The sequence below is a fragment of the Citrus sinensis genome, chromosome 6, assembly GCF_022201045.2.
Source record: "Citrus sinensis cultivar Valencia sweet orange chromosome 6, DVS_A1.0, whole genome shotgun sequence".
In the NCBI taxonomy this organism is placed as follows: Eukaryota; Viridiplantae; Streptophyta; class Magnoliopsida; order Sapindales; family Rutaceae; genus Citrus; species Citrus sinensis.
The window spans coordinates 19,206,464-19,219,902 of NC_068561.1; the positions used below are offsets into that span (position 1 = coordinate 19,206,464).

The following is a 13,439-nucleotide window of genomic DNA, read 5'->3' on the forward strand; positions in this document are numbered from 1 at the left end:
CCTGTGATATATACAGAAATACAGGGATCTCGTTTGTCATTAGTCCCATTTATTAAAACTCGAATTTATCATAAAACTCCGAACAAAAATTGTAAAAATATATTTAACCAAAAAGAGCTGAAAGTGCAAAATCCTTCCTTCTCCCTCGCGAACCGATTTCAATCTCGATATAAAACCCACCCTCTCATTCGACATATAATTCCCGAAAAAAAAATTAATATTTTATCCTCAAAATCACAAATAAAGAAAAAAAATTATCGTTTAACTTTGCCACTACAATTCGTCAAAATCTTTTTGACTTCCTCTTCTTATATTTGCCCGCGTTTCAGCTCCAGCTCTTGTGAATTATTGGGCGAAAGTTCCTCTTTTGATTTCTTGGAGTGCGTTTCTTTGGCAAAAAATAGATTTTGCGGGTGACTCTTCTTATGGAATATGAAGTTGGCGATAGTAGCGGTGAGTTTTGTGATTGATTCGAGTTTCTTCGTGCAATTTTTGGTCATTTTGTTTGTGGGTTAGGGTTTTAGTTTTGAACAATTGTGTCCATTGTTGGGTTTAATGAAGATGGTTTTTTAAGATTAGGGTTTAGGGTTTTGATTAATTATTGGTAAAAAGAAACCCTTTTGGGTAATTTATTGTTGGTGTTATTTTGTTCTGGGTTTACTTCTGCTTACTTGGGCTTGTTCTTTGTGTTGTTATTGTAATGGTTACCCTCTTAATAGCTGGTGTGCTCTTATAGTTACAAACAGTTTGGGATTTTAGATTTGTTACTACTGTGATTCCTGAACTTTCACTTTACAAGTTTAATTTGCTAGATAGCCTCTAATGATGAGAGAGAGAACTTTTGGTCTTCGTTTACACGAGTTCGTTATTCTGTGAATGGAAATGAATAGAACATGAAAAAGTAACCTCCCTTTTTTTTGGGGGGGGGAAAATGTCTTTCTTGTTGTGCCAGTTGGCTATGTTGCCAAGGCACGGCGCGTCGCATATTGTGTAATGGTCAAAACTAGTTTCATGTAATCGAAATCCAAAAAAGGATATCATGGAAGAAAACGACAATATTTTGTTGTAACTGCTGCAAGAGACAATGCGAATAAAACAAGGTGTTTAGTGTGATGGTACGTGGAAACTAATGAAGCAGTTACTAGAAAGCTTATGAAATCTGAGACTGAGATGAAACAGAGAGAAGGGATTATTTTTTTAAAGTTTATTATAGAACAATAGAACTTAGAATTCAGAAATAAAAACCTGGAAGTGGATTGAGATAATTCTTTCCAAATTGCTCTATATTAGGAAGGTGGTATTTGATTTTCATACTTCTGAATTAATTTATGCCTGAATCCATACTTTCTTAAATTATCAGTTCTAATGAGATTGTTTTTGTATGCTTTGTAACATTTGGGATATGTAAGTCACTGTGTCTCTAACTTCTGACATTCCATTGAGAGAATAGTCCAAGGGTAGTAATAATATGGTGGCTCTTTAACCCTGCAATCTGGAGCTCTGGAAGACCATCTACTGTTCTTTAGATGCTTATGCCATGGCAACATTTAGGCTTTATCTGAAATAATTGCAGGTACTGATGACGATCTCCCCTCACATCAAAGTAGAGTTCCAAGAAGTAGCCGTTTTGCTCTAAATGGAAGATCTGACATAGGTTCTGCTCCATATTCTAGGATGCATACTGACATGGAGGCCCAAATCCATCAACTAGAGCAAGAAGCTTACTGTGCTGTTCTGCGGGCTTTTAAAGCTCAGGCCGATGCCATTACTTGGGTAATATTACTTTTGCATTTTGTACACGTCTTTTTAGACTAATATAACATTGCTTGTCCTGCCAATTTAATTTAATTGACCCATTTGATGCCTCTTCTACAGGAAAAGGAAGGTTTGATAACAGAACTTAGGAAGGAGCTGAGAGTGTCAGATGATGAACACAGAGAGCTTCTTACCAAGGTCCATGGTGATGAGTTGATCAAAAGGATAAGGTTGGATGCTTCATTGAGAGCGTTTCAATGTTGAGCATCAGTGATTAGTTATATGAAGAAATCTGTCACTTCTGTCTTTTCATAGGTTACTGTTTGGATAATTTTTGCAGGGATTGGAGGCAGGCAGGTGGAAACCAAGCTGCTAGGCTTGCCAATTCTCAGCCTGTTCATGATCTTTTGCCCAGCCCTAGTGTTTCAGCATCCCGCAAGAGACATAAGGCAACCCAATCGGTATCTTCTCTAATCATTTAGTGCGCCACACCTGGTTTTGGTCTCTTCATCCCCTCTCTTTGCTGTCATATTAAGGAGCTTCTTTAGAATTAAGGGGAAAAAGCCTTAAATTATTATATTAATCATCTGCAGTGATAGAGAGCAAAAGACTGTAAATTGACCTGCTTTTATCTGGTTTTTTTCCTTTAACAGGAGCAATCTTTTCATAGTTTGCTGTCATATTAAGGAGCTTCTTTAGAATTAAGGGGAAAAAGCCTTAAATTATTATATTAATCATCTGCAGTGATAGAGAGCAAAAGACTGTAAATTGACCTGCTTTTATCTGGTTTTTTCCTTTAACAGGGGCAATCTTTTCATAGTTTACCCTTGATGAACCCTGTGCAGTACCCTCCCACGGGTCCTGCTGCAAATAGGTCATTTATTAATCGCAGTTCATCTGGTAATATTCCCACAAATGAACCTGCTGAAGCGGCAACATTTGATCCTTTAATTGGAAGGAAAGTATGGACAAGATGGCCTGAAGACAACAACTTCTATGAGGCTGTCGTCACTGATTATAACCCTACCGAGGTATATGTGCAAAGCACAGTTTTATCTATGTTTATGTTTTATTCTAGAGGATCAACCATTTTTTCTTTACGTACTTATGTTGACCTCATTTTGACATGTTTCCTTTGTTTTTTGATATATTAAATCAATTGTTTTCAGCCCTTTCCCTCACCCTAATGACCCTCCTTCTATCCTTTCCCCCTTTGCTTAGCTAGATTATGTTTCTTTGTCATTTAGTATTCTCTAAAACATAAATAATAAATTGGGGATAATTCTAAAGGGGTTGTGCCTTATAGTGCGACTCATATTGCAAAATGGCTTACCTCATAGAATTATTGATTTTGTTTGACAATTGATTGCATTGTAATGAAAATTATAGAACTGGTGGATTTTTCGGTCATGCTCACCTAGTTTTTATCTCTTTACAGGGCCGGCATGCCCTAGTTTATGATATTAATACGGCAAGTGAGACCTGGGAATGGGTTAATCTCAAAGAGGTAATTGCTCTTGGAGATTTCCTAGCCATTGCAGTAGTCATTTTTTATATCTTGGTACATATAAATTTGACGTCTTTCATTCCTAAATAAATTGCTGGATTGTTACCATTTATGTGGTTGTGCCTTTTGACTTAGTGTTAGGGTTAAAAGTTGCACCAGGCTTGTTTTTAGCTTTCCTAAGAGTGGTTAGGAATATAGTTGGTTGCTACCCATGCCGATTGACTTCATTGTGTTAGCTTTTAATTGAACATATAATTTTCAAAACTCCATGCAGATCTAGGGCTTTTAGGCTAAAGAACCAGATGGAAATCAATATTCTGCCCAGATCCTGGGTGTAGGCCATTTTCCTCATCCTTCAGACTATAGAATGGTGGTTTAAATCCCCATTACAGTTCCTATTACCCGTAAAACTACATGTTTGTGTGAGTCAATTCTAGTGATGTACAGGAAATTAACTTTGGGCTGCGTTTAACAGGATTGTGTCTAGATTGGATATGATATGATTAAATAGTATTTATTTCTTTCATAAAATATTAGATTAGTTGGGTGTTATATAGTGATTGAGTTCAAAATAGATGTAAGTGAATGAATTAAGTTTCTTGATATAAAAAATGTTTGTTTCCTGAACGTTAAAAATTTCCTCAAGACTGGATAATGCTGATGTCCAAATGAGCAGTTATCCTATCATTTTCAGATTTCTCATGAAGATATCCGGTGGGAAAGTGAGGACCCGGGCATAACATATCGAGGAGGGTTTGGTGGCCAAGGTCGTGGAATTAAGAGACCTTTCGGCCGCGGTGGTCATATTCCAGGTTCTATGAAAGGGAGAGGATCGTCAAAGGATCAGAGTCAATTGAGGAAAGAATTTACACAGACACAAAATAGGCTTGAAAAGGTTTCAGGGGATATCGAATTACTTAACACAGAAACACTAGTAAAGGAGGTATGCACTGGAATTGAGGAGCTAATTCATTGATATATTATTGTGTCAGTTTTTTACATTTGTCATCTAATCTTTTACAGGTGGAGAGACTTTTTGACGTTAGTCATCCGGATCCTCTTGAGCTTGTCAAAGCAAAGAAAATGCTAAAAGTAAGATGAATGTTCTAATGCCAATCAAAGTTTTGATTATCTATCCTTGTTGGGTATCACAAGCTTCAGCTCATTTATTTGCAGGAGCATGAGCAGGCCCTGATTGATGCCATTTCAAGACTTGCAGATGCATCTGATGGGGAAAGTGGTAATAAATGTGTATATAATAATATCTTTTGCATACTCCAATGTTTTACTGCTTGATTCTTCCAATTTCAAGTGGTTGAGTGCTATGCATATAACAATTTATTATCCAATTGTTTAGTGCAAATCTTTTCCGATTAGATTTGAAAATAGCTCAGTTTCTCCTATTGTTTAGTGCAAATCTTTTCCGATCAGTTTTGAAAATAGCTGTCATGCATTTATTTTGCATTCTCAAACTTTTTTACTGTAAATTTTGTGTCTTTGGTTTTGAAAATGCACATCTGTTAAACAAGCCTTGCAGTTAATTGCAAGCTCACACACAATGCCCCTAATCCGACAAATGTTTTAATTAATGAAATTGAGACTAGAAAGGCTCAAATTGTTGCAATGGGGTCATGTGCGTTATTTATGGATACAAACATTTGCATTGTGGATAGTGCACACACAAGTAACATACTTGTGTTGTGTATTTAAACCATGCGATTTCAACCATTCATTCTGTTTTGGCTTATAATCAGATGGAGAACAGCCAGAACAGCCAGTCTTGCAGGGGCAGCTAATGGATCATGACTGATGGCAATTCTTATATGTCGGGTTCTGAAGCCTCAAGAAACCAGCAGTGATGGTTGGAGTACAGTTCTGAAGTTGAAAATTGTATCAGAGTTTCAAATCTGCTGGAAGATGGCTTTGCTAAATTAGAGAATGGAATACCTAACTTGGATGCAAACACCTTTGGAAGTGAGCTCATGGCTTCCTTCAGGATGTAGGCGATGCTTGAGAACTGTAAAAATCATTGAAAACATCTGAAAATGTAAAGAATGTTTTGCCAGTACAATTTGTTCTGTTGGACGTTGCTTACCTTTGCTTTCTCTGCATACTGCATACTGAATACCAATGCCCAATCATAGATGCGAAATAAGGACATTTTAGTCTGCATCTAAATTATAATTAACCACAAGTTCCTTAAAATAAGCAATTGTTATATAGGAAATACCTGGCACAATCTGCTTGAGGTCTCAAAGTTGCAAGCACATATTTGATCGTCAGCCTTTGAGTTGCCACTTGCCCCTGATTAAATCCATGGATTAACATCAAATGCAGATCCTTCCATCTGCAATGAAGCTAACACCATTAGTCATTCCAATATGACCAGTACTATGCTTCAATTTGTCATCAAACTGAGACTAGCCCAAACTCCCAAACTCTGACAACACTGTCTAGCTGGACAACTGCAGGGTGAGAAATTATACAACATACATTTAAAAATAGGGATATACAAATTTGTATGACAATAAACAACAAACTTAGCTAGGAACCAGGTTTTATTAGGGATGTACAATTTTGTATGACAACAAACATATTACAAGTTAAGCCAAGGATCAAGCTTTAATTCAATCTGTTATTCTTGGCTGACATAATGCCACCTGTCAGATAAGTGATATTAGCTCTGAGGATGAAGCAGTTTATCCTGCAATAGTGCAATTCCCCTAGTATCTCCTCAATTAAAAGTAATAATAAAAGGATAACACCGACGGATTTCAAGTTCCAATTAGAACAGTTGAATATTGTCATTTGCATAGAATACCAACCTCGTCTATTATCCAAACAATGGAAAACTGCAGAAGGAGGTTCAGGCAAGCTTTCATTTGATTGCATGTTCGAGAGGCCTGCATTTACAAGCAAATGTCAAAGAGGAGACACTTAAGAGTCTAAAGGTCATCATAGTTTACGCTCTCACAAAGACAGAACATTTTATAGACAACAGTAACAAAGAGAAGTACGAACAAGGTTTTGGCCTCTACCAGTTCAATAATAAAAAAGAGTGAAAGAATGGTTAAATTAAAATCACCATAAAACCAATACAGGACTTTGGGGATTCATATTCTTCTGTTGATTTAACAAATATAAATTTTGGGTGCAAAAACTTTAAACAGGGTTCACCAATTGATAGGACTTGAAGAACACCAAGCAAAAGACGCAAAACAATTGCCAAGGGAAGAGACAAAGATATCCAATGTTTGCAAGCTCTAGCTATTTAAATACCAATCCAACTGTCAAGAGTATAATCAAACACTGAACATGGTACTCTATGAGCTCCATTATTTGTCTACACCGATCTTCAACTAATGGAACACCAACATAATGCAAAACTTTAGACATAACTAAGTTTGAATGATCCAGATAATCAACAAAGAGCTTTCAGTAGATGAATACTGCGAAATCAGACAACCACTTAAAATCAGCATAAAATTTAACCAGATAAAATTCCAAGAACAAATAATTCTGCCTCGAACTAGCTAGCATAAATGGTTCATTAGCAAAGATGGGATATTGTCCTTTTGAACTTAAGGAATAGCTTAAAATACATGGATTTGCAATAATTGGTTTATGCAATCATAAGCATCTACCAGCTTCAATAATGCATAAAATATAAACCTTAAAGTTGATGGATCCATATCAAGCAAAAGAAACCTGTCAATGATCCATAGTGAAACATAGCAATGATTCAGCACACAAACCCATAATCATCAACAGACGCCAATCCCAAAAAGAATCCACCCCCAAAACACCATAGCTAATGGAAATACATGTTTCTAGAAACCTAACACCTCAAAGGGAGCAAATAAACCAATGATCATGCATCAAAACAAGGCAACACAAAATTGGGAAGAAAAAGAAAAAGGCAGAACAGAAATAAGAAATACAGCAAACAAAAAGACATCCAGAAACCAGAAAAGTATTCTAAAGATAAAGATCGATCATGAATACCTGCAATACTACTGTGAATCCCATCCCGGTTTTTGCTTGTTCTTTAGAGAGAGAGAGAGAGAGAGAGAGAGAGATTGGTGGTTGAGGCTGTCATGTTGGGAAGAAAAAGGATAGAGAGTTAGCTAGACTTTCTTATTATTCTTTTTACCACAAACATTTCTTTGTCAAGGAAATAAATTTTTGTATATTACCAAAGATATTTTGGGAATTTTAATTATTTAAATTCAATATAACTGTACAATTATTTTGCGTGTTAAAGAAAAAAAAAAAAAGTCTCTCCTACACGGCTCTTCTACTTTTTTGCTGTGAGCTGCAAGCATAATAACAAAAGGTTTATTGTGAGTGCTCTTACCATTATCTCAAGTATCATTGGCCTTATTAGAACAGTTAGATTTTAACAATTATTAAGTCCAATGATTAGCTAAATTCAGGAGTGAATGTTAATTAGTTCCACCAATAAGTATTTTTAAGGATATGCAAGAAGTTAAAAAATTTGAGTTTCAATTTTTTTTTTAATAATCGATTATATTACATAATCACAAATTTATTTATATTTAAATAAAATATTTATCAGACTGCTCCAATAAAATTCTATTATAGCATAATTAAAATGTCTATTCACAAATATATAAGAGATATCTACTACTAAGACCATTTAAATTAAAATTTTATTATGATACAGCCTAAATTTCTAACCTTACAAATTTTTAAAAAATACCTTTTTTACTCACAAATCAGTGAGAGAAATACCGACCATACTTAATTTTTAATTGGGAGAGCAGTATCAAAAGTCCCTCAAGGAATTCGGACCCATGCGCTCACTAGTGTGAGGACATGGATCGAGATTCAAATTGATTGAAAAGAATTTGATTTCAAAAAAATTAATTTGTTCATTTTTTTTCCTTAACTTTAGCAGTGCACATACCCCCATAATTCGGCTAATGTATATATATATATATATATATATATATATATTTTTTAATTATGTTAATATTACTGAAGTCAAATGCTAAATAATCATGAGGCAAACATGCAATTTGACGGTAGGGGGGAAAAAATAACTACTTTAACATTAATTTACACACAAAAGCAATGCCTTATCACTTCCTTGAACGTTTCCTTGCTTCAACACTTTCTTTCCTCCTTTTACCCCGAGACACCTCTGCCCCCACCGCCACTGGCACTGCCCTCCTCTTCGTCAGCCGCCCCCCATTCTTCTTCACCGGACCTTCCATCTCTTCCCCTTTTTTCCCACCAGAACGTTTCTGCACAATTTGCTCTTTTTTCGCATCAATTTTACCATTGCCCTTTTTTTTCTTATGCTCAGCTTTCTTCTTCTGCTCAGCTCTTTCTCCTTTACCATCTTCGGAACTAATAACAAAATCCTTCAGAGTAGAGCTCCGTGTAATTCTGCTCAAAAATATTTCAGCACTTCGCTTCTTAGCATTGACATTCGCCTTGTTTTTCCTCTGTGAATTCTCACACTCAGTCTCTTCTACATCACTTGAATCATCAGCATCAATATCAACATCTAAATTCTTCTTTGTTTTCATGTTATCACGAGTTTTCCTATTTTTACTCGAGTTTCCTGAGCCCGATGCAGATCTTTCTCTAGTTCTCTTCTTTGTGGCACGACAATCATCATCAGACTTGACAGAAGATGGGACTGTATTCTTGCCAATGGATGATTCTGTGTGCTCCTTTTTCTTGGGTTCTAAGGAAGACGACGATAACACAGCTCTTTTGGCAGTGATTGAGCTGCGTTTGCGGCAAGCAATTAAAGGAGCTAAAATATTTGGTTTTGACAGCAAAAAATCTGATGATTGTACGTCTAACTTCACATTTTGAGCTGCTGCGAATTCCAAATATTGTTCTCTCATTGATGAATTTGGATCAAATGTGTTCCGAGTCATTGCTTTCAGAACAATTTGTCTAAGCTCAACAGCAGCTGCGGATTCCGAGGAATTCTTGTCAAAAAAAACTATGACATTGTTGAAGAGAAGCAGCAAATCATGAAAGAAACTGCTGTTGCTGCCGGAATACCAATTTTCTTCCAGCCTTGTTCTTATTGTTTCAAGGTCCGTATGCTGTCGAACAATGCTTCTGTAATCGGGTGTTTCCTGCAGGATTTGAAATTTATGTCCAAAAAATTCCAATATAATACAAAAGAAAATAAATTTAGAAATAAGAATCATAACAGATTGGTTACAAAAGTGATGGAATGAAACTTTCTTGTGTTATATAACCACATCAAAAAGACTAATTGTCTAAACCCATGTCTCTATTCTGATTAAACACAGACAGATATTTGTACCAAAAATTACAAAGTGACGAAAAATATGTTACATTTTTAGCAAAATATGGATGAGTTGGTCTATTGAGGAATTCCTTGTTGTAATAAAATAAAGATTGAAGACCAAACTAAAAGACAAAAAAATAGAAACATCAAATGCACTAAAATACATAATAGCGGAATTTTCTTTTTTGTCTTTTAGTTAGTAGATTCTTCATTAGAATTTAAATATTGGTATTTGCATTCGATAATTCTTACAAGCTTATATCCTTGCTCATGGTTGTTGTAAATTATATTTATTATAATTTATTTTTTTCAACCTTAGACCGTTAGTTACGTCTAAAACTCAAAATTATATATAGATAACAAAATACAGATAAACAAGGGCTCGAATGTGACTGGAGATGATTTCTGCTTATACGGAGCCGGGCCTGCACGTGGGCCCGCAATGGCCTCGGTTAACAGGGTCAAATAGGCCGTTCTGGGCCAAGCCATCTCTCAGTAACAAAAATCCAAAAGACCCTCGATCATAAATCACCACCGTCCAAAAAAGCAAGAAGAAAATGCGTACACCTCATTGGACGGCACAGATTTTTCAGCTCAACAACACAAGAGAAAAAACTTTTTTAAAAAAAAAAAAAGAAGAAAAATCTGAATTTTTTAATAACACAGAAAAAGGGAAAAAAAATTATGTTTATTGTTGTTTACCTTAGTAGCGTCAAGGCGTTCGAAAAAGGAGCCAAATTTATGAGACCGTATGATCTCGATGCACTCAACTAACGGCCGAGATTCAGCACAAATCCGCTTCGTGGCGGCAGGTGATTGGTCCTCCCCAATGCCCGGTTCCACTTCCTCCGGTTCTTCACTTTTCACCTTCTCCCTCAACAAACTCACGAAGCTCTGCACGTCACCACTCTCTCTCCCCATTGACTCAGCCGCCGATTCCCCCAACTCGGCCGAGTCAACTCGATCCGTGTTCCTCTCCAATTCCTTCGCTGCACTACCACAACTCCCGTTACACGAATCTTCCCCCGCCGCTTTAACACCCTCACTACCAACACCCTCCGGCTCAACGCGAACTGGCTCGCTCGGCACCGGTTCTTTTGCAGTCTTCTCAGCTTTTTGATCCGTCGAATTTGACTCGTTCACTGACCGGTTCTCCCGGTCAGATTCTTCGCCACCATCCGGTTTATCGGTTAGACTTTCCGGTTCATTCTCTTCAATCCTTTTCCTCTTTTCTCCATCTTCCGTTTCTTTTCCCTCTCGCTCTTCTATTAATCGCTCCACCTTCAGTTGCAGAGACCTAATAAAGAAGCACGTGACTAATTGGAGAAAAAATACGGTATTAATCTAATTAAAACATGGGAATTAGCTAAATAAATTACACGATCGAGATATCAAAAAGTTGAAGTTCGCGTTTGAGTTCGGCGACTCGGAGTTTCTTCAACTGGTCGAGCCAGGGAATGGCGTCATCACTATTGTCGGCGGATATCGAAACGGCGTCGTTTCCGGAGAAACGGCGTTTTAGGTCGTTATATTTCTGTTGACAGGATAGAGGCGTGAGGAGCTGGAACTTTGAGCTTCGCTTTTGAACTTCCGTGGCGACGGAGATCCAGTTCTGGGTGCCGTACCGGTGTACGGCGCATGCCAACAAGAGCTCCTCCTTTGTTCCCCATGCTTGCTTCTCGGGAAAATTATTGCTTGGGTTATCCATGAAAATGAAAATTAGGTGCACAATTCATATCAATATAAAAATTAAAAACATAATTTTTTTTACTTAATATAAAAATTAAAATTAAAAAAATATGAATAAGACGTGATTTGGAGGATTGGTAGATGTCTCATCTTTTTCCATAGTAAATCACAATATTACCCCTGTTGAGGATTTTTGACGTGGCAAGGTTTGTTATCATAAGTGGCACGAGCCATGCCCTAATCTGCAAAGACTTGAATGGTGAGTCGTGTGACGCAGGTCATGTGGATATCTTTTGGTGGGACTATTCTGATTTAATGTTTTGAAATTTAATTTTCCGCATAAATTTTAGGTTATTAATCTCACAAGTCACACCATCAAAAGATAAATATTAAAACTTGTAGAAATATTAAATAATTTCAATTTATTAACCATTAAATTGTATAGAATTAACGACTTCAAATTTTATGTTAAAATAGACTAACCCTTGTCTTTTTATTTGAGTTATGTGCATTACACTTTAGGATAAAATTTCAATTTATTTAAAATCGAATTGACGACTTACGAAAAAATGGACCGTCAATCAATTAAAAAACGAGTAAATGTTTCATTAAAAAAAAATTCATCATGAATTCTTCTTATTCAAGGGATCAAAATCTAGTTTCCACGTTTAAGCACTAATGTACACTAAAATTTCCCATTTTTGTGAATAATTAGAGCAAATTCACAAACATCTAATAAAACCAACAAAAACAGTACAAGCCAAAAGAAAACGAAATCTACATTACTTTTTTAATACAAAACATAACAAGCCGTTCGACTAGCTTAAGCGCCACCAGAATCTCCCTTCAGCGCTCTCTTTAACTCCTCATTCACATCACTTTCCATTGATTTCTTCTCACCATTTCGCCGATCATTTCTATTATTCGAAGCTTTATTATTTCCATTTCTCTCAAATTCTCGATATTTCCCGGAATTCAAATCCCCATTAAACGGATTCGATTTCCCGTCAAGAATTTCCCGCCTCAGATCCTCCACAGCTTTCTTCAGCAACCCATTTTCACTTTGCAAAATCTCCATTTGCCTCTTCAAATTGAAACAAACCTCCACCACGTCAGCCTTGCCCGTGATACCCAACTGCTGGCCCGCCTCTTTCTTACTTGTCTTTTCCTTCGAATCTGCACCGTCCACGTGTTCGACCCCGATCTTATTCATCACCAAATATGGCATCTTCTTAAAATTAATCCCAGCCGTCGACTCACTCGTGATCTCCGCAGGAACCCTCACGCCCCACCGGAAATTCACGACGGCGCGTGACCTAACAGGCAGTGCAGTCGTAGCCACCATGTCCACACCAGCGAGAACTCCAGCAAATTCACCCGCCGCTCGCGATGGCAAAACCGTAATTTTCTTCAACATCGGCGACTCCACAACCTCAATCGACGTATCGTCGTTCTCCAGGACGCCGCCGTTTGGCGCCTTCAAAATTGCTTTCTGATCCAAAACCGACGACTGCGACTTCTTAATCGAGAAATCCCCAAACTGCGGCTTGAAATGAAGCATAAACGCCGGATTCCCCCGACCAAGCAAATTGAACTCGGCGCTCATCAGCATCGAGCTAGAGACAGGCGAACCGAACGGTCCAGTTCCGGTTTTCACAATCAGCGAAAACGGATTCCAGGCGTCGTTCGGACGATAACCGATCTTGATGGACGGCCAAGATTCGAAGAAAGTGGACAGGTTTAGACTGAGCTCTCTGGACTCGCCAGCAACAATTCCTGACCGAAAAGGTAACCCTAAAATTGATAAAGGCACTTTAGCTCTAAACAGAGGCTTTTGCTCTTCACGGAATTTCAAAGACGCTTTCATTTTTAAAAACGCAATCAAAAGAACGAAACCTAAAGCTGATTTTTTGAGTGAAATGATTTCGTTATTATATGGGGATTAGGAGATTTTGAAAATGGGGAATATGATTAACTGGAGCGGAGATTCCGCCATTTTTCGGCTTGATTTGGGCTTCAGTTTCAGTGTCTGGATTGGACTCTGTCGGTCTTCTTACTCAGCTGGGTCCGTCAGTTTTTCGGCTTCTAGAGTTCGTTGAAATTATGGGATAGAGTTACTCATTTCCATGGTAATTTCGAGGGATAAAAAATGGGTAAAGATGGAAGAGTGGATGAGTTGGTGAC

The 13,439-nt window shown here is 37.2% G+C and overlaps 4 protein-coding genes across 19 annotated transcripts; 1 reads left to right on the forward strand and 3 right to left on the reverse strand.

Moving 5' to 3' along the window:
- The first annotated feature begins 83 nt into the window (after window positions 1-83).
- Window positions 84-5,356, forward strand: LOC102631217 (protein EMSY-LIKE 1). 5 transcript variants are annotated; one of them, XM_006492816.3, is made up of 11 exons: window positions 84-453; window positions 1,451-1,573; window positions 1,674-1,773; window positions 1,876-1,985; window positions 2,096-2,216; window positions 2,559-2,786; window positions 3,194-3,262; window positions 3,957-4,205; window positions 4,286-4,354; window positions 4,439-4,502; window positions 5,017-5,356. In XM_006492816.3, the coding sequence occupies exons 3-11, from the start codon at window positions 1,675-1,677 to the stop codon at window positions 5,070-5,072; spliced, it is 1,065 nt and encodes a 354-aa protein (XP_006492879.1). In that variant the 5' UTR covers window positions 84-453; window positions 1,451-1,573; window position 1,674; the 3' UTR covers window positions 5,073-5,356. The 5 variants fall into 5 exon arrangements, with proteins under 5 accessions (XP_006492879.1, XP_006492880.1, XP_024949040.1 ...); XM_006492817.3 differs by lacking the exon at window positions 1,451-1,573; XM_006492815.3 differs by lacking the exon at window positions 1,451-1,573 and having other exon boundaries at window positions 85-453; window positions 1,574-1,773.
- Window positions 4,828-7,495, reverse strand: LOC112496119 (uncharacterized). Of its 12 annotated transcripts, none has more exons than XM_052443290.1 (6): window positions 7,268-7,495; window positions 6,088-6,165; window positions 5,493-5,620; window positions 5,358-5,429; window positions 5,215-5,279; window positions 4,828-5,137 (listed from the first exon to the last, which is right to left on the reverse strand). In XM_052443290.1, exons 1-5 carry the CDS (start codon window positions 7,289-7,291, stop codon window positions 5,255-5,257), a joined length of 327 nt encoding a protein of 108 aa, XP_052299250.1. In that variant the 5' UTR covers window positions 7,292-7,495; the 3' UTR covers window positions 4,828-5,137; window positions 5,215-5,254. The 12 variants fall into 12 exon arrangements, 6 of the variants coding, with proteins under 6 accessions (XP_052299250.1, XP_052299249.1, XP_052299248.1 ...); XM_052443289.1 differs by having other exon boundaries at window positions 5,210-5,279; window positions 7,268-7,494; XM_052443288.1 differs by having other exon boundaries at window positions 5,358-5,382; window positions 7,268-7,456.
- Window positions 7,496-8,277: 782 nt separating this feature from the next.
- Window positions 8,278-11,310, reverse strand: LOC102630925 (uncharacterized). Its single transcript, XM_006492814.4, has 3 exons — window positions 10,946-11,310; window positions 10,269-10,863; window positions 8,278-9,387 (listed from the first exon to the last, which is right to left on the reverse strand). Exons 1-3 carry the CDS (start codon window positions 11,272-11,274, stop codon window positions 8,368-8,370), a joined length of 1,944 nt encoding a protein of 647 aa, XP_006492877.1. The 5' UTR covers window positions 11,275-11,310; the 3' UTR covers window positions 8,278-8,367.
- Window positions 11,311-11,840: 530 nt separating this feature from the next.
- LOC102630624 (uncharacterized) lies at window positions 11,841-13,439 on the reverse strand. Its single transcript, XM_006492813.3, has one exon. The coding sequence runs from the start codon at window positions 13,120-13,122 to the stop codon at window positions 12,079-12,081; it is 1,044 nt and encodes a 347-aa protein (XP_006492876.1). The 5' UTR covers window positions 13,123-13,439; the 3' UTR covers window positions 11,841-12,078.